Source organism: Podarcis melisellensis, assembly GCF_964234715.1.
Source record: "Podarcis melisellensis genome assembly, chromosome: 1".
Classification (NCBI taxonomy): domain Eukaryota; kingdom Metazoa; phylum Chordata; class Lepidosauria; order Squamata; family Lacertidae; genus Podarcis; species Podarcis melisellensis.
Genome location: NC_138528.1, coordinates 84,015,940 through 84,041,641, shown reverse-complemented (window position 1 = coordinate 84,041,641; position 25,702 = coordinate 84,015,940). Strand labels below are relative to the sequence as shown.

General features: G+C 49.3%; 1 protein-coding gene and 1 long non-coding RNA gene across 7 annotated transcripts in view; one reads left to right on the top strand and one right to left on the bottom strand.

Moving 5' to 3' along the window:
• SPEG (striated muscle enriched protein kinase) overlaps positions 1-25,702 on the top strand; it is a 110,222-nt gene that overhangs the window by 11,462 nt on the left and 73,058 nt on the right. For 2 of the 6 annotated variants that reach the window (XM_081883785.1, XM_081883784.1), the window contains exon 1: positions 22,824-23,011. The exons of the other annotated variants lie outside the window; for them this stretch is intronic. In XM_081883785.1, coding sequence (XP_081739911.1) covers positions 22,979-23,011 — 33 coding nt within the window. In that variant the 5' untranslated portion in view covers positions 22,824-22,978. Of the gene's footprint in view, positions 1-22,823; positions 23,012-25,702 lie in introns of those variants that run through there. 6 annotated transcript variants of the gene reach the window in all.
• LOC309354292 lies at positions 15,226-25,309 on the bottom strand. Its single transcript, XR_014162191.1, has 3 exons — positions 23,242-25,309; positions 20,100-20,212; positions 15,226-17,430 (listed from the first exon to the last, which is right to left on the bottom strand). It is a non-coding gene; the product is annotated as an uncharacterized lncRNA (long non-coding RNA).

Sequence of the window (25,702 nt, the reverse complement as noted above, 5' to 3'; positions counted from 1 at the left end):
CCAGTGTTCAGTTTCCATGGAATGAAGGTCAACTGTGGTGTTTTTAGGCAATATGGTTTTATTTGCATGTAAGTGCAACCTGAGCATAAGATGGAGGAGCTCACAGCATTCACACTTGCTTCTCAATTAGTTACAGCTCTGAATCCAATACAGAGCAAAAACATGTCTCTCTCTGCCTCCAGCTCCCAGCTCAGCTCTCACACATTTCTCTGGCTTTTTTTCTTCTTTGTTTATGGCACTTACCTTGACAAAGGAACTGCTTTGGCAAGCTTGCTCTTATACATTCCACCGAATCCCCACACCCAGATCCCAAGATTTGGAAGGAGCCCAGACCCGATCCCCCAAACTCCTCATAATATGATTCATTATGTGTTCCCAGCATTGTCCCTACTGATATAATCAGCTCAATTTTGCTTTTGTTAACTAACCAGCATCAGGATGTTTTTCTAGACTGGATGCTCACAAGTGTCAAAACTCCCCTTGTGGAGACCTCTACTAATAACATGCTGACTTTGATCAAAGGTGGGCAGGAGTATGTATGGGCAAACTACACTTACGCCCCTGCTGCAGATGTAGCCTCACTTCTAATGTCCCACAGGTGTTGCATGTCATGTTGTGTTGAAACAGTTCGCTTTCCTTCTTCTTCTCTGAGAGAAGAGAAGCTCCAACCACAATTGGATGGTATTTAACCTGCTTCACAGGTTTGATGTGAGGATAAAATGGGATAACTCCAAGGTTTCCTTTCTCTTTCTTTTAAAAAAAGAAATCAACTTATTACCAAGATGCACAAGAAAATGACATAACAAGAGGGATGCTAGATAGATGCTAGATAGATAGATAGATAGATAGATGTAGACAGACACACACACACACACACACACACACACGTGCGCACATCCCTTCCCTCTGAGTGTTGTAGACTATAATAAAATCTGCTATTTCCCCCCCTCTTAGATATCCGCAAATTAAAAACAGCAATTTAAATCCTAAACACTTTGGGGAAAGAGTCTTGATTACAAGAGACTGAGCCCCAGCATTTTGCATTGTGCTCTGGATCGTCTGCCTCTTCCTCCTCTTTTAAAAAGCCAGCGATTCATGTTTTCACTTTGCTTACAGGGAAGATGGGTGTACTGTAAAGCACAATGTTGGGGATGCCTGAGCAGACATATAAATTAGCACATGCAAGTGTTAATGCAAATTTGTGTCCTGGGCCTGTGTCCTAAATCCTGCTTAGGACTGCTGAAATACAAATGCAAAGATGTGGCTAATAAATACTTCCAAAGTGATGCAAAGGTTTCGGATCCATCAAGATTCATAGTTCAAAAGGCACAACCTCTTTCCAAACAAGTCACTGACAAAACTTCTATTCTACAGATGTGCATGACTGCCAGGGAGCTGGGGAACAGAGTTCGGATAGCCTGCTTATTGCACTCTATTGGACACTGAACCCATTTGAGTTCCCACCGTATCAGTTAGGGATCTAATAGCACGGTTGCACCTCAAGACCAAGACAGTCAAAAAGCATGTGTTTTACATTATTGCTTTTTCTCTGCTTTTAAAACATCTTCATGCCATAGTGCAACCCCCATTTCTCCTCCTCATCAGAAGCACAAGCGGATAAGTGGACTAAAATCTGGCATAAGTGGTAGTCAAAATGGTCGCCTTGCCCCCCAGATGTGTCAAGCTGAGTGACTTTGGCTCTGTCCAACTGGAAGCATCCCTGGGCCAAGAACAACCCTTCCACATGCTGCGGGGGGAGGGGGCGACACGTCCCAAATGCATTGCTAGTCCCAGTTTCTGTGTGACGGCTCTGTCTGTTGCAGCTGTCCAGTCAGTCAGCCTCTCGCTTGGGTTTTGGTGGCTATTTTTGCGACGGAATGTGCCAGCCCCTCAGATTCTAGCGGGGCAGCCAGAGCTTGTGTTACACACCAGGCAGAGGGCAAGTGCCAGGCCCACAAGGGGAGTAAATATAGTGCTTACACTAGAACATTGCACTGAACCTCCTCAGGCATCTAGGCTTTTCTCTGAGTGTTGCCGTCTCATGCCTGAGAACATGGCCGGCTTCTTCTCTCTCCCCACTCCCACTGGCTCTTGACATGTTTCACCACCTTCAGTGTAAGTAAGAGGGGAAAAACAAGGAAGGGTGTCTCCACCAAGCACACCCAAGGAAGCTGGCAATACTCACTCAGAGCCAGATATTATTATTATTATCATTAGTCAACTTTCACATGAGTCTCAAGGCGTCTTACAAACATACAATAAAAACAATTCAATGCACTTTGAATGTGATTTCAATCACATGTTGGCAAATCCAGGTTGCACAATTCTAGTTGATTGAGAGGCCTTGACCCAGAAATCCGCATCAGAAAAATTGTGGGGGAAAGCCCTGGAAAGTGTTGTGTATCCCTTGTTTTGATGCAGCATTGCCTTACTTCCCTGCAAACAAATTTTAATGAATGTTTATTAAATGGCCAACATTGCCTAATATGCCTGCAAACAAATCAGGATGTATGCTCAATAAACAGGTTGTCTGAAAGTGCCTTTAAAATGCTTTTTAAAACTATGCAAAAAGCATAGATAAGTTTAAAAACAATGCAAAATGAACACCTTAGACCGAGAACTTTTCACGAAAATGCTGTGCAGTCAATTGACAGGGTAAAATAAAGTTACATCTCTTGAGTTTCTGAATAGGGGAATCTGGAGAGATTTTGAATAGCAGGCAGGGAAAGTGAGAGCTGAATGAGATTCTTGTTATAACTAATTATACTCAGAGCATTTCAGAAGTGCAGCACAGCACTCTGGGGATAATCCTTCCCATTCTGCTCTCCAACTCCAAGGTTAGAAAGGTTTTGGTGCTTTGCTTCCTGGGAGTGGAAAAAAAGGCTTCCTCTCTGGCTCAGAAAAGAAAAATATTGGGGCTTGTAGTTCTGGTTCACAAAGCATATTAGAAGCAGAGCAACCAGATGTGGAAGAGGAAGGTGCTCCTGCACATTTAGTAGTTGTGTAGAAGAGGAAAATTCAGCAGTACCAGTCAAGATGCAGGAGCCCTGTCCTATTTTTCCATCCAGGGCCAGTCCAAGACATTTTGCTGCCTGAGGCAAAGGACAAGATAGTTCCAACTGCCCATTCACAGCTGACTCATAGCAGCCTGGCATTGAATTCTACTTCAGCACTGGTGATGAGAGACTGTCCTTCACTGCTCCTGAGAGCAACAGGCTAGTTTCTGGGCCGTGGGGTACACCACATGGCATACATACAGCTTAGCCCTCCAGCATCTTACCATCATTCTCCCCACTCTCTCAGCATCCACTGTCTGAAATGGCTGCTTTTCTCAGCCTAATGGCAGGGCAAGCGCTGCTTCCCACTGGCCACTCTGCTCAGAGGTGGAACTTTCAAATAAGCCCCAGGACTTGAAAGGGAGGTGGGGATTGTCCAGAGGCCCTCTGATTACCTCCAGGGAAGAGAACAACTGCTAGGAAAGGAAGCTGCAAATGGTCCCTTCATCTGAAATTACACTTCAGAAGGTGCAGGAACACTGTTTTTCTTGAACAGAGTTTTAGAGATCACAGAAAAATGGTATGAGGGCAAGGCTCCTTAAAGAGATGGCTTCGAAGTAACAACCAGTAATATATAAGAAATGAAGGGGTGTGACTAGCAGTAGAAAACAAGTTGAAAAGATAACTCAGATGCAGTGGTCTTGCAGTACATCAAGGGTGGGGAACTTTTTCAGTTTGAGGGCCGCATTCCTTTCTGAATGACCTTTCAAGGGGCCACATGTCACTGGTGGGCAGGGCCCGAGGCAAACGTGGGTGGACCAATATATATATATATATATATATATATATGCAGGTTTTGGTGTCCTCGGGTGTCTTCCCGTGTAAAAGTTGGGGTGTCTAGGCGACGTTTCGACGAGGTCTCACTCGTCATCTTCAGGCTGGTGCTTTCGGCTTCTTGTTACTGGAACAGAGCAGGATCTCAGTGTTTGAGTTCCTATAAATACTGTTGAGGGGGTGTGGTGTATAGCCTCCAATGTTCTGGGCAGAGAGGAAGTTCCCAGGCTAGTGTGCCTTTTCTTCTTTTGTTCCTTAATTACTTGAGGGATATCTTGAGTGATTTCTTGAGTGATATCCTGAGTACCACTTAGGTGGGTCATTAGGTGTGGATTAGTTGCTAAAGTCTTTGTGTCTTGACCTCTTGAACTTTGTGAAGAGTTTTTCTGAGAAGATGGCTGTACTGCACTTAGTTGTGCTCTGGCTTGGCTTCGTGTATAGGGGCGAGCTGTGGTTTTGTGGCCTGTGTCAGCCAGATCTGTGTAGGGATTGCAGGGGGGTGCAGCATCCGGAGGTGCCACCATGGTTTGGCTACTGGATGGTGTCTGTAATTTATCTGTGGAGAGGGTCTGGGTTTGGGTCTGGTGTGGTTGATTGGTGATGGCGTTCTGTGTGCCTCTGGATCTGGTGTCAGTTTTTGTGGGGAGGGCTAATTTCCAGATGTCTGGCAAGCGGGATGTGTCGTCACGCTTGTTCATGTTGTGAGGGTGTTTCTCTATCTCGATGGCTTCCATGATTATTCTCTTGTGGTGATGTTCCATGTTAAAGAGCAATTTGGAATCTGCAAAATTAATTTCGTGTCCTGTTTCTTTCATGTGTTGTTTCCAACACATGAAAGAAACAGGACACGAAATTAATTTTGCAGATTCCAAATTGCTCTTTAACATGGAACATCACCACAAGAGAATAATCATGGAAGCCATCGAGATAGAGAAACACCCTCACAACATGAACAAGCGTGACGACACATCCCGCTTGCCAGACATCTGGAAATTAGCCCTCCCCACAAAAACTGACACCAGATCCAGAGGCACACAGAACGCCATCACCAATCAACCACACCAGACCCAAACCCAGACCCTCTCCACAGATAAATTACAGACACCATCCAGTAGCCAAACCATGGTGGCACCTCCGGATGCTGCACCCCCCTGCAATCCCTACACAGATCTGGCTGACACAGGCCACAAAACCACAGCTCGCCCCTATACACGAAGCCAAGCCAGAGCACAACTAAGTGCAGTACAGCCATCTTCTCAGAAAAACTCTTCACAAAGTTCAAGAGGTCAAGACACAAAGACTTTAGCAACTAATCCACACCTAATGACCCACCTAAGTGGTACTCAGGATATCACTCAAGAAATCACTCAAGATATCCCTCAAGTAATTAAGGAACAAAAGAAGAAAAGGCACACTAGCCTGGGAACTTCCTCTCTGCCCAGAACATTGGAGGCTATACACCACACCCCCTCAACAGTATTTATAGGAACTCAAACACTGAGATCCTGCTCTGTTCCAGTAACAAGAAGCCGAAAGCACCAGCCTGAAGATGACGAGTGAGACCTCGTCGAAACGTCGCCTAGACACCCCAACTTTTACACGGGAAGACACCCGAGGACACCAAAACCTGCATTCCTGTACCCGTGAAAATCTACGAAAGCATATATATATATATATATATATATATATATATATATATATATATATATATATATATATATTACCTTTGTATAGTAGGCTACTTTCAACACACACTTGCCTGCCCTGCTCTGCCTAAGCAAGTAAGAGTATCTTCAGTCTTCAAAGATGCATGACAGCCAGGCAAAAACACACACCAAGGATGTGCAGCAAGACTGGTGAGGGGTGTGTCTTGTGGAAAGGGGGTGTGGCTGGAGAAGGGGTGTGGCCTGGGGAGAGTCTCTGTGGCTAGATTGCAAGGCCTAGAGGAGTGAGTGCAATTAGACCTGAGCCTCCATCCCTGTTCTATTTGTTTAAGCATTGGCAGGGCTTTTTTTTCAGCCGGAATTCTTCAGAACCCAGTTCCGGCACTCTCAGGTGGGCGCCATTGCCCTTATAAGAGAACAAGGGAGGCGCTCATGGTAAGTTCTGGCATCTCGCGATGGTATTCTGCCTTATAGGGCTAGCTCTGCCAAGGCCACTCACAGCATTTGAAGACAGTGTTCATTGCAGCTAAAGCAGTAAAACAACAGGAAAGTGTTATAGCATCAAGGGACGGTGCAAGCGCTAAAAGTCCACTGCACCACTTGCTGGGGGGCTGCTGTATTGTACCATGATATGCAGCACCAGCTCAAGGTAGCTTTGATCCTGAATGTATGGAACAGCCAGTACTGTGCTCTCGGGATGGGGGTGGATGGATGGCAGGACCACCTTTTTGGGCTGGGCAGGTCCCACTTGACAGGAAAGGAGAGATGCTGCCTAGCTGCTCAGCTGTTCTTTTTGGAAGCCTCCGGCATTTTGTGTATTGTGTTTCACTGATGTTGTCTTGGTGGTTAGTAATGGTTTGATGATGGTGTTTTTTGTTTTATTGCTGATACTAACTGTCACGGCCACCCAGGACGGGTCCCAGCTCACGAGAGACCTCACTCCGTTGCAGTTTATTTACAGGAAAAGTTTATTGAAGATTTCTGTTTCTTGTACAGTTCAGCATCGTGGCCGTACGTCTGTCACGTTAGACCGCTGAAGTCCCCTCTGACTCCTCCCCTCTTCCACACCAACTTAATAGCCTGGCTCTAGACCACCTCTTCCTCTCCTTTCTTTTCCGCAGGGTCTTCCTGCCCCCCTGGGTTCCCTCTCTCCGTGACTCGCCTGAGGCTGAATCCTCTGCCGCCTCTTCCCCCCTCCTTCTGGCTTTAGGGCCGGGCTCCTCCCCTGAGCTCTCTCCACTTCCGCGCGCCTCTACGTTTGAACTTGGCGCGCGTACGTTGCTGCTGACCTTTCTTTCGACCGCTACACCACCCCTTGTTCTGCTCTCCACCCTTTCCGGCTGAACACCTTGCTCCAACCCCCTTTCTCTGTTCTCTCCTAATCCTGCTCCCTCCGAGAGGCTGACGACTCCACCCCCTTTTCTCCGTTCCGGCTGAGACGCCTCTTGCTGCGTCTGTCTTCCACTGGGCTCCTCTCCGCTTCTCCCTTCTCCTCCCTTTTGCTTGATTAAGGTAACCCCCTTTTGAGAATCCTCTGACTCGCTGCTCAGACTCGTGGATTCCCTCAGAATTCCGTCATCTTCTTCCTCATCCTTCTGCCCCTCCTCCCACTCGCTCTCCGTCTCCTCTGTCATCTCCTCCTCTCTCCCAGAAACCCTGACATCCATCCCCCCCTCGAAGCCCCCCCTTCCCCCCTCCCGCTCGCCGGGTGCAGGTTGAGGAAAACGTGGTTCTTCCGGGGTCGGTTCAGGATACAAGTTGTCCACTTCAACGTTCTCCTCTGTCATCTCCGTATATGTGTGTTCGAACTCGGGTTCCCCACCCACAGACCTCACAGTCTCTTCCTCCATCACTGCTTCTCCTGGCGCTGCCTGCCAAGGACCTACCATCCATCTCTGACTCCATGCCTCCCTTGGCTGATCCACCCACCAACAAGGGCCTGTCTCCTCCCCCCCCAGTCTCGGATCCCTGGTCGGGCTTGTTTCGGGCGTATGGCCCTCGGGTGAGGAGAAACCCTCGAACGTGCTGTCTGACAAAGTGGGCGTGAAAAGCCAATCATCAAAATACTCCTCGGGCATGGGCTTGTGCGGAAAAAGTGCATGGAACTCCTCCTTCAACAGGGGTTCGTCCAACGCGTAACCCGGCACCCAGCTATTGGCAGAGGCCGGAGTGCCTTCCCTGGCTAGAAAATATTCAACTCCCTCCTCCCCCCATCTCGAGTCCAGTATCTCTGTGACCTCGTTAAGAGGTTCTGGTCTTGGCGATTCCCCCCCCTCAGGCGCCCTCCTACGTGGCTCTGGGAGTGCTCCTGACTCTTGAAACCTGTGTGGGGTTTTGTAGGGAGTGAGCACCGACCTATGAAAGACCGGGTGCACCCTGGAACCCTCCGGAAGGGCTAGACGAAAAGCCACCGGATTGATCTTAGCCTCAACTTGATATGGCCCTAGCTGCCTGTGTCCTAACTTCTTCTTGGCCAATGACCTGGCCGGCATCGCGTGGGCTGCTAACCACACCCAGTCCCCAATCTGGATGTCCTCTCCCGCCCTCCTGTGCTTATCGGCCTGCACCTTATACGCCTGTTTTGCCAGCTCCAAATGTCTCCGCAGCTCCTCGTGCACCTCTTGCAACTCCGCTGCAAACTGGTCGGCATCTTGAGGCCCCCCCCCTCCTGGTGCCGCAAATCTCGGGAAGGTTCTGGGATGACGGCCATTGTTCGCGAAGAAAGGCGTCACCCCGGTGGATGCGTGTTTCGTGTTGTTGTAGGCGAATTCAGCCATCGGCAGATAGTCCACCCACGCCGCAGGTCGCTGGTTGGCGTAGCACCGCAGGTACTGCTGCATGATCGCGTTGACCCTCTCCGCTTGACCGTTGGTTTGTGGATGTCTCGCCGATGTCAGGTTGATTTTGACGTGCAAGATGCCCAGAAGCTTTCGCCAGAAAGTGGAAACAAACTGGCGCCCCCTGTCGGACAAGACGGACTGCGGAAGTCCATGCACTCTGAAGACGTGATCGATGAAGAGCTTTGCGGTCTGTTCTGCCGTCGCCACCTTGGCACAAGGGATGAAATGCGCCATCTTGGTGAACAAGTCCACCACCACTAACACCGCCGTCTTACCTCTGGAGCTGGGCAGGTCCGTAACAAAGTCCAACGCTACCCTCTCCCACGGTTGCTGCGGTGTCTCCAGCGGTTCTAGCAATCCCGCCTGCTTCTGGTGCACTGGTTTGGACCTCTGGCAGATATCACACCTGGCGACGTAGTCCGCCACCTCTCCTCTCATCTGGGGCCACCAAAAGTCTCTAGCCACCAACTCCATCGTCTTCTCTTTGCCGAAATGGCCTGCACTAGGGGCGTCATGCAATTGTTGCAGAACCTTGGCTCGAAGATCGTCGGTGGGCACGTAAAGGGCACCCTTACGAGTCAAAAGTCCATCTTGCAATTGGAACTCATCGTTGTCTCGCGACCCTCCGCGTAGCTCCTCCATCTTGGACTGTGCAAACTGATCCCTTTGCAACGCGCGTCGCACCGCGTCCAGGTCGACTGCGATGGTAGCGCACGTCCACGCCTGCGGTGCGAAAATGTGCTTTGCTGCGATTGAAGCTGCTTCCTCCAAGTATTGCGGCTTTCGGGACAGCGCGTCTGCAATAACATTGGAGTCTCCTGGGATGTATTCTATTTTGAAGTCGAAATCCGCAAAGAACTCCGCCCAGCGCATGTGTCGCTGGGTCTGTAACTTAGCCGTCCGCCAATACTCTAAGTTCTTGTGATCCGTGCGGACTTGCACCGTGTGCTTGGCTCCTATTAAGAAGTGTCGCCACGCTTTGAAAGCTGCATGAATGGCCAACAACTCCCTGTCCCATATGGTATAATTGCGCTCCGTCTTGCTGAGCTTCCGGGAGTAGAACGCACCCGGTCTCCAGTTGCCTTGCGAATCCTCTTGCAAAAGAACGGCCCCAACCGCTCTGTCTGACGCATCGGTCTCTACCCGCATGGGTCTGCCGGGATTCACGTGGAGCAGCTGCTCTTCGGAGGCGAAAAGACCTTTAAGCGTCCGGAAGGACCGCTCCGCTTGTTCGGTCCAGACGAACTTCTTCTTCTTGGAACTGAGGGTGTCAGTGATAGCCGCCGTCGCGTTCGCAAAACCTTTAATAAACTTGCGGTAAAAATTGGCAAAGCCGATGAACCTCTGGACCTCTTTCCGATTTCGAGGGCTTTTCCAGTCCAATAGCGCTTGAACCTTAGCCCTGTCCATGGCCAGTCCCTCGTCGGACAACTTGTAGCCAAGGAAATCAACCTCTCTGACATCAAACTGGCATTTTTCCAACTTGGCGTACAGCCTGTGGTCCTTCAGCCTCTGCAGGACCTCCCTCACGTCCTTATCGTGATCCTCCGACGATTCCGAGAAAATCAGGATATCGTCGAGAAAGCAGACACACTTCTTGTAGAGGAGACCTGCTAGCACGTGGTGCATAAATGCTTGAAAAACGTGGCTGCCATTTTGGAGACCGAAAGGCATGACTCTGTATTCGTATGTGCCCAGAGGGGTGAACATGGCGGTCTTCCACTCATCTCCTTTCCGGATGCGGATGAGATTGTAAGCTCCACGTAGGTCCAGCTTGGTGAAAATCTTGCCCCTCCTGACGGTCGCTAAAAGGTCGTCAATCTTGGGCATGGGGAAAGCTTTGGGCTTAGTCAAGCTGTTTATGAACCTGTAATCCACTATAAGCCTTTTTTGGGGCGTGTTTTTCTTCTTTACAAAGAACACAGGGCTGCCACCCGCTGCTTTAGATTCCTGGATGAAACCTCGCTTGAGGTTATGGTCTATGAACTCCCGAAGCTCTTGCATCTCGTCTTCCGACATGGAGTACAGCTTGGCAGCAGGCAGTTGCGCCCCTGGCACTAAATCAATCGCGCAGTCATAAGGTCTGTGAGGCGGCAACTTGTCAGCTTCCTTCTCACAGAAAACCTCCAAGAAGTCCTGGTACTTGTGAGGCACTGTTTGCACCATACCCAGATGCAACTGCTGCTCGGCTTCTCCTCCCTGATCGGTCTGAAAGCAATGCTGAGCACAATACGATGAACAAAAGGTGATCTGCCGCTGGTACCACGCAACCGCGGGACTGTGCCTCTCCAGCCAACCCATGCCTAACACGATGGGTGTGTCCGATAAGTGGGTGACATTGAAACTAATAAGTTCTCGATGGTTGCCAATCTGCATCATCATGGGAGGGGTTTGCTGCACCACTTGCCCCCCCAGCAACTTCCTGCCGTCTACCGTGACCACGTTTAGAGGCGTCGTTGCAGGCAGGAGCGCCATGTTGTGCTGCTTAACGAACTGCAGTCCCACGAAGTCGGCGTTGCTTCCCGAATCGATCGTTATTGGAACCTCGAGGAGTCTCCCATCAGGCAACTGGAGTGTTGCTGTGAGCAGAACTGCCGGTCTGGGAGGCAAAGGGTCCACGCTCTGCAGTGATGCTGGGGGCTTGTCTACAGATCCGCCTGGCTGAGCCCCAGTAGCTCTGCTTCCAGCCAGGCACTGTCGTTTCCCTGAAGCTGCTCCCCTGGTTGCACCTCTGCTGTTACAGTTGCCAGTGCTGCAGTGTGCTTCTGGAGCCTCTGGGGGCACTCTTTCGCCATATGGTGCGCACTGTCACAGATGTAACACTTCCTGGTTCCTCTAGGAGGCTTCGCTTTGGCTGCACCAGGGACAGGGCACTGGGATGGCTTCTGAGCCCTAGCACCACCAATCTCCATTGGCTCCTCGCTGTCCTTCCCCATTGGCGAGGGGTGCGCACGGCTGAAATCCCTGTGCACAAAAGGGAGAGTCCTCGCTTGCGCACGCGCTTGGGACCCGTCCTCCTCGTGCCACGGACGTCCCTCATGTCGAATTCCAATAGCTAAAGCCCGTTGCACCACGTCTTCTAGGGTCTGGGGTCTGTCCCCCCTAGCGATCTCATCCTTGATGGGGGGGCTCAATCCCTCCCAAAAAAGATCTCTGACCGGCTTACTGTCCTTTGGCCAATCTAAGGCGGTGAGCAATGCAAAAAATTTAGAGTGGTATTGGCGCACAGTCGCTTTCCCCTGCCTCAGCCCGTGCATTTGACGGCGCGCAATGTCCACATCCACAGAGGATTGAAAACAAGAATCCATCGCTTTGATGAACGCAGTTGAATTGCGACGGGCCGGTCCATCTTCGCGCCACAGATTGCGTAGCCAAGCCCTGGCCTCCCCATGCAGGTGCGAAACAATGAACCCCACTTTCTCCTCCTCATCTTTAAAATCGTGACGGAGTAAATGCAGTGCATATACGACGTCCGCTCTGAAATTGGGATAGTCTTGCAAGTTGCCATTAAAATGCGGAACCAGGGCACCCCCCCTCCGTCCAAGCGCAATGCCCTCCGCTCTGGAACCTGGGGCCCCCGCCCTGTCCGCGTGTTCCCACCTTGCCTGCAAATCCTGGCACGTCTTCTCCAAGTCGTCATTCTTCTTCTGCGAAGCAATGACTGCCGACGTGAGAGCGGTAACCTGATCCCGCAGTGCAACCAGCTGCTCCTCAGCGCTCATGGCTGCTCCCGTTCGTGAGCTTCGCAAAAAAAAATTTTTTGCTTTCTGAGAGGGGACTTACTGTCACGGCCACCCAGGACGGGTCCCAGCTCACGAGAGACCTCACTCCGTTGCAGTTTATTTACAGGAAAAGTTTATTGAAGATTTCTGTTTCTCGTACAGTTCAGCATCGTGGCCGTACGTCTGTCACGTTAGACCGCTGAAGTCCCCTCTGACTCCTCCCCTCTTCCACACCAACTTAATAGCCTGGCTCTAGACCACCTCTTCCTCTCCTTTCTTTTCCGCAGGGTCTTCCTGCCCCCCTGGGTTCCCTCTCTCCGTGACTCGCCTGAGGCTGAATCCTCTGCCGCCTCTTCCCCCCTCCTTCTGGCTTTAGGGCCGGGCTCCTCCCCTGAGCTCTCTCCACTTCCGCGCGCCTCTACGTTTGAACTTGGCGCGCGTACGTTGCTGCTGACCTTTCTTTCGACCGCTACACCACCCCTTGTTCTGCTCTCCACCCTTTCCGGCTGAACACCTTGCTCCAACCCCCTTTCTCTGTTCTCTCCTAATCCTGCTCCCTCCGAGAGGCTGACGACTCCACCCCCTTTTCTCCGTTCCGGCTGAGACGCCTCTTGCTGCGTCTGCCTTCCACTGGGCTCCTCTCCGCTTCTCCCTTCTCCTCCCTTTTGCTTGATTAAGGTAACCCCCTTTTGAGAATCCTCTGACTCGCTGCTCAGACTCGTGGATTCCCTCAGAATTCCGTCATCTTCTTCCTCATCCTTCTGCCCCTCCTCCCACTCGCTCTCCGTCTCCTCTGTCATCTCCTCCTCTCTCCCAGAAACCCTGACACTAACACAATATGCGAAATGGAGGGCATTTCTGTGGTGGTTAAACTGCATCGAGCACACTCAGCGTAGAAAATGGCCTGGATAGTTAAATGCTCCCTAACAAAGAAAAGGAAAAAAATGGCTCTGCACACAGAAAATATGTTTGTTTGTTTGGGAAGCAGGCTATAGGCTGAACACTTCTCTCCAGTATTTTCCTTCGCAATGTGGAAAAAATTGAAGTATTTTAGCAGGAGGTAGTGAGTTATTAAACATGTGATTTCTCCACTTGCACCCTGTATGTTCCTGGAAAAAGAGAGAGAAAAAAGATTTACCATTTGATTATGCCGAAATCAAATGTATAAATTGGCCCCAACACAAACCCCATGGCAGTAGTTTGTGGCAGAGGCTGGCTGAGTATGCTCAGACAGCAATCGGCGCTCCTGCTGGTTTGATTGAGTGAGAGCACTTAGCTTCACATTCAAAATTAATGAATTTTTAAAAAGCCTTTAAAAGCCATTCAGAACTTTGTGTGTGTGGCCTCTGGTAGCTTGAACTGTTTTGTAAGTTGCAGGCTTGCAGCTGATGAAATTGGTCTTGGTTATGGAATAATAGATATAGGCCATAATAGATGTAGGCTGGGCACACAGCAAAGAGGACAAGCTGCCTGCACATTTGTGCATAAAAATCTCACTGAAATTCACTCTTCTGCACAGTAATTAATGCTGGGGAAATCTTGCCCATTCTTTCACCTGGCCACCCTGTGAGATGTATTGGTCTTTAGTGTGTTGAAAGACAACTTGTTTAGAATGTGTAGTCTTATGTGCACTGTGGCTAATCTTCTGCTTCTAGTGTTTTGTGACTGGTTTGCATATTATATTAAACCATAGTCTAAAACAAACTATGGTTTTATGGGAATAAGGAGCATGATGGTGCATACTGTTCAGAAGCTCCCACGGAGCTCCTTCCCTGCTGTTACTGCTGCAAAGCCATGAATGAAACAGGCCAGAGTCTGCTTTTTTGTGTTATCTGAACCCAGGCTCATGGTTTGTTTCTCTCCAAACAAACCATAGGTGGTAACCAAGGTTTGTTCTTCACTTACTGACAGTTGTTTGTTTGGGAGAAACAAACCATGAGCCCAGGTTTGGACGATGTGATGAGCCATATTGTGACTTGTTTCATTCATGGTGTGGCAGCAGCTGGAGTAGGAAAATAGCGCCATGGGAACTTCTGAGCATCATGTACCAGCATGCTGCTCATTCACATTAAAATTATGGTTCATTTTAAGGTTGCCTCTTGTGCAGGTGTTTGTGGCTGGGGATCATTAGTAAATGATACATGCTGGTATCAGGGCTGTCCAATTTCCCCACCCCTTGTGATTTTTTAACTGCTGCATGACAGCCAGTAAACCAGCACGTAAAAGTTTTTACCTGAATGGGCTGAGCTTTTACTAGCTGAATTTTCACCTACCTGCAGCTGCTAAAGCAGGGATGGGGAGTCCCAACAACAGCTGGAGGGCTTCAAGTTCCCACCCCTGTGTTAAAAGCTCAGGAGCTCTGCCAGAAAAAACACACAGAGAGGTGAGCATTAGTTGGCACACTCCATCACCCTGGTTCTTGTAAAAGCAGCAGGACAGCAGGCTGTTTCTTATAGGCTTGTCTGTTGAACGAAATCTGGTGCCTCCCGGTATTTTTTGTACTTCTACTGTGCTAATGGCTTTCACCTTTTGTTCAGCTTGCGCATATACATGTGTTATGCATGGAGCTTATGCCTTTCTGGGACTCTGGCTCACTCCTACGCTTCAGTGTTTGACAGATGCAGATATGTACACTTTCTTTTACATTACGCAAACCATGAATGAAGCAGCAAGCAAGTGGCATGAGCAAGTACCTAGGCGGTTCTGGGGATGCTGCATGCGCTGCATGCTGAGGAATTTTGGGTACCTTTTCATAATAACATAACCATTTTTGCATTTTCAAAGCGGCATTCAGACCTTAACACCATAGGCTGTGATTGGAGCAGGAGGTACATTTCAAGGCACACTGTTCATTGTAGGTACACATTTGGTAAATGTACACTAGGCATTATTTATATATAGTCTTTAAGTGCAGATAGGAAGTATGCAGACACTTTGCTACACGTGAGGCTTGGGACTCAAAGAGACTCTCCCTTAATGATTGTTGTTGTTATGTCATTTATTGACTTATATACTGCTTATATTCCAAAATGGCTTCTAAGTGGTTTACAGCTATAAACTCAATACATAATTAAAATGCACAATAGCAAAGCCATTGGGGCTATTAAAGCTTCCTCAGTTAAAATATAGAATAAAACAAACAACTGAAAAGCAAACAATTTAAAAAGAGTTAAAACAATAAAGTCAGGCGCTTGCTGCAGCTCCCCTTCCATGTTATTGTTAAACTGCGGCTGGGAAAATGCCAGGCCAGGCCCGTGTCCCTTGAAGGTCATGGCACTGCAGGGAGGAGAAGAGGCTGTGCTGTGAATGACACAGCCTATCTTAAGCAACTTAGCCTTGTGGACAGACACCCAGAGAGCTAAACAAGGGGGGTCAGGTTGCAGTTTGGTTGCTCCCTTCTCCCCTCAAGGCTTCCTAGGCACAAATAAAGCTGGTGATGTCATAGTCAGCACCCTGGTCGGATCTTTTTCCGCAAGGTGCAGGCCTGGGTACAAGGTGGGAGAGGCCACAGCCAGTCTGGGGTTCTTGCCATGATGATGATATCAAAGGAAATCCTGGTGAAGGGAGTGTTCTCCCTGACACTAGTACTCTCTGCATTAGGCCCTTTTAAAATTCCTGTCAGCTTAGAAAATGTCAGCTGTTTCCTTTTTTAGATGAAAAAACCATGTTCCCCAAAATGTGGAAGGGTGGAGGAAATGAATATCTGCATCCTGTGCACGAATGTGTGAAATATACAGCAAATGTTCCAACTGTTCTTATTTATCAAGAGCAATCTCTGTTTTCAAGTCCCTGGTAAATCGTTGTCACTATTTTGACTGTTTCAGGAGACTGAGGGATGTTCCCCCCCCCTTAAGAATTGAACAAAGGTTTTTGTGACTAACAGGTTTATTATGGCACCAGCCTTCATGGATCGGAGCCCACGTTTGACAGCTGTATAAAATATCTACGGGTATAGACGGGGGGTGGGGGAGGTGTCTTGTGAACACCACAATCAGCGGGGTAATAAAATACAAAAAGTACAATCTATGTAAAGCTTAAGTTATGCAAAGTGACCACATTCACAATAGCCGTGACTCGTGATAATTCCATCATCATAGCTGAAGAATAAAAATGTAGTCCATGTACAGTACGTTGGCCTACTTTCTATTCTGTAGGGTTCAGCTCTCCTCAGGTCACTGAAGGTTAAGCTCTGGCTACATACACACTCTACATTTAAAGCACATGACTTTCTCCAAAGAATCCTGCCCATGTACTTGGGGCTGCCCTTGAAGACAACTCAGAAACTTGAGTTGGTCCACAGTGCAGCAGCTGCTGTCTGGGGTTCCTTCCAGATGCTGTGTTTTAAAACAGCTGCATTGGTTGCCGGTTCATTTCCAGGCCCGCTTCAAGGTGCTAATGTTGGTGTTGAAAGCCCTAAATGACTCAGGCTCCAAATAATCTGATATTAACTGTTACAGCTTTTGCACCCATAGATCCTGGGGTTTGATTAAAAAACCCAAAGTGGTTCCAGAAAGCCTGGCATCTGCCCACTCCTATTCTAGGGGTAAGGAGTGCCATTGATGGGGCGCCACCACAGATAAAGCCCTTCCCCACATCACTACCTCATGCGCTATGCTTGGTGATGGGATCATGAAGAGGGCTTCCTCTGCAGGCTGCAGCTAATAGTTTTTAAGTGTTTGGGACCAAAGTCATTCAGGGATTTGTAAGTGAGTGACAACAACCTTGAACTGGTCCCAGTAGCATATTGGCAAACCAGTGGAATTTGCACAGGACCACTCACAAAAGTGGCAGCCACCTTCCACACTAGCTGCAGGTAACCGTGCATGGAATGTATTGCAGCCATCTAAATATGAGGTTACCAGAGCACAGGTAACTGTTGCTGAGCTATTCTAATCCAGGAATGCTGGAATGGTGCTGGAATGCTGACTGAGCATTGAGGGAGGAACAGAACTGGGGAGATGAGAAATGGAATGGCTAGAATGCCAAACAGGAAAATCTCCAGGCTGCACCATTTTGTTGTACTTGTTAACCCACAAAATGCCAGTGCGCTTATTTCTTTGCTCACGAGCCTCCGCAACTGGGTAGCAAATGTGTCCGGATGTGCTGCTGCTATTCTATAAATTCAACCAGACTTATTCTGAAAATATTTCATTCCAACCTCTTTCAGTTTTCAAAACTATTTCTGGTTACGTGCTACAGCATATAAAATCTTCTGGCTGGTTTAGTTTCTGATTTTCTGTGGCTTCTCTTTACTGGATAACCTGGAATCTTTCTTTTTTCTTTGGTGTGCTATATAACATTGCTCCATTTGGTGCTGCATTGTGGTTATTATTGTGGGAGGGGTTCTTTTGTCGAATTTGTGATGTTGCATAACCTGCAAGAAGAAAAGCGATAAAATGAAAATAAAATGAGAAACTATTTATAGCCAGTAAACTCTTACAATTGGGAAACTGTTGTGTTCAGTTTCTGAAGCTCATGCTCTGCTTCAAAAACCAGTACCAGGAAGGTGTTTTCAGGGTAAATGAGTCCAGCAAGTCAATGTGTAATGGGGGGAGCATGGGGGGGGCTCTGAGAAGAGAGGTGTTAGTAGGTGCTCCTGCCTTCCTCTGTGAAAGACTGGGTAGTACAAAACAGGGCAAATGAGGGTTGCTTGGATCTGACACTGCACCCATATTGACGTCTGTGAGCAAGGAGTAGCACAGAGAGGAACTAATGGGGTCTAGACAAACATTGATCATTTGGCTTTATCCCCTTTCCAATTAGTCTGAAAGTGTTGCGTCTTCAGCCCCACTGAGCATTCTCTTGACAGTAGTTTCATCCAGCCCACATTTCTCTTGTGAACATATAAAAATGTCTTATGCAAATGGTCCCCTAAAAGCTTTTCAGCCTGCACCGTTGCTTTCGCCTTCTCCAGTACACTAACCGCCCACAGTTGGGAAAAAACAATGAGTGGGAAAAGGATTAGTTTTGCGGATGTTTTCTTTTTAACAAGTCCGTAGGGATTCCACTGTATGTTATGCTATCTCCTTCCACCCCCATTGCTCCTTAAGAATGCTTCTAGCATCAAGACACTGGCCCAAAAGCAACCCAACATGGAGATTTCTGAGACATTTACTGTTATCTTTAAAAGGCAGCAGCAACTGCAAATTTAGCTTCCCAGAAAAGAAAAATCACCCGCAACCTAGCCTAACTAGAAGATCGGTGAGCATTACTGCCCCGGCATTTCCTGGTTTCCTTTAGTTTGGAATGAACTTGAGTTGGGTATCAATCCACTTGCTAGGTTTGTGTGAGTGTGTGCCCCCCGTTTTTTGCAGTTCTTTTTATTTTCAATAAACCAAAATTGGCCCGGGCATCTGCTGTCATTGTGCAGATGACAGCTTCATTGAATAATAATTTGGGTGCGTGGTAGGGGTGGGGGCAGATGGAGAAATAAACCAGGTCATGATGTGTACAGCAATTTAAAAATGCTACTTCGAACGCAAAGGGTGGGAAGGGGGAACCAACTGCTGTGTTTTAAGCTGCTAATCTGTATATGCCTTGAGCCTAATGAGAAGGAAGCTGGCAGGCAGTGCCCCCACCCCCTGGTCTGGCTGTAGGTAAGGAGACAAGCAGGTTGGGGCTGGCTGAGAGCAGACTGAGGTTGGTGGTGCCCCATCTGCCCTAATAGAGCAGACACCACTGGGAACGCACTTGGATTTAGAGGCTTCATCAGCTCATAAATGACCTCTTTTAAAAAGGGTCACTTTCAGACCTCGGAGTGGATCCATTCTTAATGGACCAGTTATAAATTGGACCCTGGGGAGCCTATGCATCCATTGGTTTTCCCCACCTCTGCTTATTCCCATTTCTAGCTTCAGAAATGCACGTTTTATACGAATTGTCTCCTGCGTTCTTCCATGAAATATTTTTAAAGAAATGCATATCCATTTAAATTATAGTACGGTATTTTTTCCTAGCTTTGCATCTCTCTCTATAAATGAGCATATGCAAAATGTATGCAAATCTGCCCCTCCTTTCTCTATTTTTTGTGATGCAGTTCCACTCATTTGGTGTTTGCAGAGCTGAAATTCCCTCTTCAGTGCAACTATTAAAGGTGCAGGAGCTCTGTCCTCTCTTTTTCTGGTGCTAGAAAGGCCCAGAAAGTATGTTTTTAGCTAGATCTTGGCCTATCTTATATCTTGCCAACATGACACTTTCAGATAGGGATCCCATGTGTCCAGACTCTGGACTGATGTAAAATAACTATTCCTTCTTTTCTTTTGGAAAGTACAAATTCCTTTACATTCCCTGTGAGGACTGCACAATCAGCTTATCAAAAGCTTGAAGCTGTCGCTGTCTGTCTGCACAAAAGTATCTGAAACGAGGAAGATATGTTTACCCCCCTGTGTGAAATGACGCAGTCAGCCCTCAGATTCTCATATCCCACAGAGTGAGGCCTTGTTTATATTTTCAAGTAGAATTTCCACCTTAAGTGTGCACCGTTTGATCCATTTCAAACTAATGTTCCTTTTCTTTATCTGCTAGTATCCAATTCACACTATTTTTTATTTTTTTACTGATGATAGGAACCATGTTGTTTGACTATGTGCAGCAGGCATATTGTTTCATGCAGACTGCCACTCGCTCCATGCAATTTCAACCCCCCACATCTAATTATGGCCTCCTTTGGTCCAGCAAATCTACAAGAATATTTATTTATATGAAGCTCCCAGAATGTCTTAGTAAGGCCACCTCCTGCCCTCGGGCTTATGAGACCCAGTGTGGTATAGTGGTTAGAGTGCTGGACAAGGACCAGGGAGACCAGGGTTCAAATTCCCACTCAGCCATGAAGCCTAACTCACAGGGTTGTTGTGAAGATAAAATGGGGAGGAGGAAGAATATGCACATCACCACCGCCTCTCTTTAAAGCAAATACATCTAAGCGGATCCATTTTTGGAAGCAACCTTTCACAGACTTGCAACATGCTAAATATGTAACTGAGGGTACACATTAGTTGTGTGTAAAGAATACATTTGAGGGTGAAAGTGGTCTATCCACATTACCTTGCCTTCACTAGTGCAAACAACAAAGAGACTTGAGGCATCTTAAAGACTACAGTAACTTTTGTAGGCTTCTTGTAGACCATTGTCCACTTCATCAGATGCAGGAATCTTTGCTGTTTTTGAAATGTTGAGAGAAAGAGAGAGTCATTTGAGGGAAAAGTAAGTTGGTTGGTAGGCTAGAGGGACAACCGAGGGAGAATGAGATGAAGGGTGACACTTGAGTATACTTATAAGAGAGTTGATAGTTGTTAGATAAGCTAGAGTGGACACACTGGCCACATTTACACCATTCATTTAAAAGCATTAATATACCACTGCAAACATCCATGGTTCCCTCCCAAAGAATCCTATGAACTGTAATCTTTTAAGAGTGCTGAGTGATAAGGAACACCCCCCACACACACACACTCCCACAATCCCCAGATTTCCATGGGAAGGAGGATTGATTGTTTAACCACTTTGGGATGACCCATAGCTCAGTGATCCATGCCTTGCACAGACAGATCACAGGTTCAGCATCTCCAGGGGCAGCTAGGAAAGAAACCTTGGAGAGCGACTGTTAGCCCATGCAAGCAATTCCAAGCTAGATTGACGAATGGTCTGATTCAGCACAAGGCATGACAACCAGAGATCCTCATTCAGGGGAGCTCACAGGTTGGGTATTGCCATTCTGTACTGCTTGTAAGCTTATAAACTTCTCATCTGGAGTCTGTCATTGCACAAGGCAAAATGCTGACCAAGGTGAACCAGCATGAAGTAGTCTGAGTCAGCATGGTGATCCTTCTGTAACAATCCTGAAGTGCTCCCATTTCTCCCGAAGTTTATGCATCTTATGCTGGAGTTAGAGTGTCCTGATTTGACCTTCTTTGCACTGCTTGAGCTGAGCGGCTGTGTTGGTAAAGCCTATCGCTGGAAAGAGGGCCAGGAGTGTCGGCAGAGTTCTGTGTGGTTCTGCTGGGCCCCCGAAGAGGTTGCACGAAGTACCCTCTATAGTGGGATCTTGGCCCACTATGTTTGGTTCACCATTTCTGTTTGGAGGGATTGCTAGAAATGAATGGTTTAGTGGATATGAGGAGTACAATTGACTGAAAGTGGGGATTCAAGGTGTGGAAATTTTGAGCAGGAGGCAGTGAGAGGAGGCATTGTTTGTGAAGCTGGTAGCCTTATATTAGCTGCCATCTGATAGTTAGCCTCTAACCCACACGATGACAAACTAAAGGCAAGGGGCTGTGTACAGCCCCCAGCCCCATTTTATGTGCTCCCCACCCCATGTCTTCTGAAACTGTAACTCTTCCACTCCATCACAGATGCAGTCTTCCTATTCATTTCCTTCTTATCTTTCCTGGATTGTTAAAGGGTCAGTATTTTATTTGATAAATGTACTTGCTTTCTCCCCTTGTTGCATACCTTGGAGCAAAGAAGGTTTATCTTACCCCTTCCAGATGTCAAAAAACAAATTTGTAGTCTTCTGTTCTATGTATCAAACCTTGTGGGGGTTACTTCTGCATAAATCTGCACAGGACTGGGCATTTTAATTTGAGGTAGCCATTGTGAAAATTGAAAAGGGTGTTTTCTTGATTCTGGAGTAGACAATCCCAAACACCTTTGTCTCTGGCTCATGAGGGCTCCAACTGATGACCCCTCCACCAAGGGAATGCAGCCCTTGCCCGCAACCTGCTTTAGCCCTTCTACCCATAAGTATTGTGTGTGTCCGCGCACGCACGCGCATTGCACACAAACACACCTTCCTGGTCTTTCCCACTTAACCTAAATTGAGCAGGAGTTTTGCTTTTTCTGTGTTGTTCTGTGCTGCACCTAGAGCAAAACTCTTACTACACCCACCCACAAAATGGGGAAGCGTAGTCCTGCTCAGAGTAGTGGGCAGTGTAGTGTGTTTGCATGTGAATGTCACGCTGTGTACTGGCAGATTTTATCCATGGGTGGGGAAGGGAGAGAGGGGATGTTGAACCTCACAACTTCAGACAGGAGGAAACAAGGACTGCCTTGTAGAACAGAGGAAAACTGCATCTGGTCCAGCATCCTGCTTTTAACACTGGTTATCTGGATGTCTGTGGGAAGCTCTCAAGCAGGGCAGGAACAAGGCAACAGCCTTTCTTGTTACCTGGCCCTGGCCCCCCCCCACTTCCTCACTGGGGTATGCTGCCTTTGAACGTGGAGGTTCTCTTTAGGTACGGTGGGAAACTCCTGTCGAGAGACGCCTCCCTCTGCAAGGGGCGTTCCTCAGGGCGCTCTTGGGATGTAGCCGGGTAGCACCGGGGCAGTGCCGATGCCCACTAGACGGGACCCACGTCCCGATGCCGAGCCTTGGCTTTGCACCGCGGCGCCCTTTCGCCCGTCCCTGCCTCGATCCTTCCCACGAGGCCACCTCGCCATCTTCCAAGATGGGCAGAAACCCTCGCCTACCTCCAAGCCCTCCATGGCAACCGTGGATTGATGGGCGCTGTCGAGGGTGGCTCTGGGAGGGGTAAGCTCCCCACCCCGCCAGGCTTAGAGGGGAGGCAGCCCTTCTGCGGGGTGGGGGGGCCACCCCTCTCATTTCTCTCCCCCCCAGCTCCTCCCTCCAACCCCTCCCTCCTTCCCTCCGGCCCCTCCTTCCTCCCAGCCCCCCCCACCACCTCCCCGCCTGCGCTGTCATTGTCTCGGGCGGGCGGGCGGCGGGCGAGGCTCCGGGCTGGCTGGCAGCTCTGCCAGCGCAGGCGAGGCAAGGAGCGGAGAGAGGCCGGCGTCCGCTTCCCGCGGAGGGATGCTCCTTCTGCCCCGGCCGCCCCTGCGCTCCGAGCCCGGCCCCGCCGCATCGCGCTGACCGCCGGGGGGTGGGGTGGGGTGGAGGGCGCCCAGGGGGCGACGGAGGGGCGGACATGAAGAAGATCTGGGTGAAGAAGCGTCTCCAGGTAACGGGTCCGGGCGTGGGACGGGGGAGGGGAGGAACGGGGTGCCCAGCAGGCATCATCAGGGCGTTGTGGGCGCCGGAGGGGAAAGTGAGAAGGCGCACCCCTCGCGGAGCCCCTTTCCCGGAGTAGGATTCCCCGCCGCTGGTCTCGGGATGTGTGCCACCTTGTTGCCGGGGTGGGGTTGGCCGCGCCAGGGTGGTGGTTGTAGATCGGTGGTCCTCTGCGCTCACCTTCCAAGCCCCTGGGCTCGAGGTGATGATGAGCAAGGTGCTGTCTGGGGCTTTTAAGAAATGCCCGGGATGGAATGGGGGGCGATTAGAAGAGCCGTGCCTCTTCTTCCCCTAAGATGCCCGAGGCGATGGATCCTGGGGGTCGTGGCTCTTTTTACTCTCCATCCCCAAGCCCGGTGGCCACGGAGGCTGAGCGCCTCTGCGTCATGATCCGGCACTGCGCGTCAGCACCTGGCAGGAGCGCAGCTCCTCGTGGCCTGGACGTCACTCGGGGGCCTCCAAGCAGGGATGATCGAGGGGGGGGAGGCTCCCCGGCTCAACTAATAGGGGGACGGGAGTCATTCACAGCAGGCATAGCTAGGGCATGTCATCACCCCACTACTGCTTGCTCCAGTAATAACGTACCCCACCACTTTCCCACCCTACCCCTCCAGCGCTGATCTTTCAGCCAGGATGCCCCACCAGCTTCCCTCTCTGCAGGGGCGAGACTGGGATGCAAGGGCACCAGATGAAATAAGGAAGGGGGTGGGGGCGGGGGTTGTCATTCTTCCTGCTTGGTAGCTGTCCAGAAGCATCTGTCTGGGCATCCTTGGAAACAGGATGCTTCATCTTTGATCAGATGGCTCAAGGCTTTCCTCCTCTGTTTCTACAGAGGCCTGCGGCCTTGGCAGCCTGAGGGGAGATGAGCTTTCTAGACCTGAGGACAGGGATGCCAGTCTCTCACCTCTGCAGAGCAGAGAGCTGTTGCATCCCAAACCAGGCAGGCAGGAAACAGACTGACACACATGGTGGAGTGGGGAGCACACAACCATCCAAAGCATCTCTCCCTCTCCTCCTATATGCAGTTAAGAATGGAGAGCGGCAGAGAAAGAAGGACCCTGGCTGGTAAAGAAGGCTGGAGTCCGGTTGGGCCGTACACCCTAGTCAAGGCTATTGTATCCCCATTCATTGCCAAGGCAACAAATCCCCATTGCTAAGAAGGAATTTGCCTCCTGGCAGCCTCCAGCTGCAACACCATTCTTGCTTGGTACTTACCTCTTTGTCCAAATGCCATTTCCCCTTTTTCCTACCATCCTAGTGCAACTCATATTGAGCAGGATGTCCGGCAAGGTGGCCACCTTAAATTTTGAGCTGCTTGTGCTATTGGCCACGGAGCAGGGATGCACTTTGCCTGCCCAGATGCCTCTTTGCCCAACGTGCCACAGTAGGAAGCTGCTGGGTATGTGATCCTGGAGCCAGGGCTTGCCCATTGCCATGTGCCCGACAGGGGGGAGGCCAGCCAGGTATCCATTACTGCCGTTTTATTGCATTTCCGTTTTCTTAATGGGGGAATTATCCACCAACAGCATAGCTAATCTATTCATACATCTTTCTGGCCTGGCACATGGGCTGCCCGCCAGCGCCAGTCTTGTTTGGGCAAGCTGGCTTGGCTGGAATACAAATCCACCTGGATCAGTTGCTGTTGGGAGCATTTGTTTCTTCTGGCTGGAGTTTCTGCCTCTGATACCTCCCACCTCAATGATGTCCAGTACAAAAGAGAAAAGGCCAAACTGGGTGGGGTGGGTGTGTACATCACCCTCTCTCTTGTGCCAGCACCCTGCATCACCACATCTCTTACTTATCACAGAATGATCCTGTCACCTCCATTTATTGCTGCACAAGGTGTTTCACCTCACTATTAGCATCGTGGAAATCTAGCTGGTAGAGCAAATTTTCTGGGAGATGGGACAGCAGGAAATCTGGGAGTGAGGGGTGGGCGACTCTGTGCATCAGATGCTCTGTGTGTGTGCGCGCGCATGTATCAACTTACACACATACACAAGTGCATCTGTTTCACTGGTCCTGAATTCAGAGAGCCGTCCTTCCCTGATGGATAGTATGATTGGCCTGTTCTTGGGCAACCTGTCACCTAGGAAGCCAGTTGTAGCTGGATGCATGTGCCAGGAATGTTTTCCCACATGGATCCCATAAGTCTTGATAGCTGCTCAGAACCACTTAGAAGAGCATGACGGAGACGAGAGAGTGAGCAGAGGGGAAAGCCATTGCCAGAGGCAGCACTTCAGCCTGTTACAGTGTGTTGCCTGCGCATTTGGGGCAACTGGACTGGATCTTCATCTGTGATGAAATGCGCTAGATGTGCCTCTTCTGAGGGGACTCACCAAATGTTGCAGACTCCCAGCTGCCCAGGGCTCACCAGAGGGCGGCAAGATGAGAATTTAAACAGTGGACGCTTATCTTTGGGTGGAGGGCAATTTCTCTGAGGATTTCCTCCCAGGAAAGAGGCAGAAAGTCAGCCTCTTCTTTCTTCTTATCTGCCTGGATCACCACAAGCACTCAGGCTCCTGTCCTTCTGACTTTTCCCGACTTTCGGTGGAGCCAGCAGCACATGACCTTGGGTCGCACCCACGCCATATGTTTAATGTACATTGCTTCCTCCGGAGACTCCTGAAATCTGCAGTCT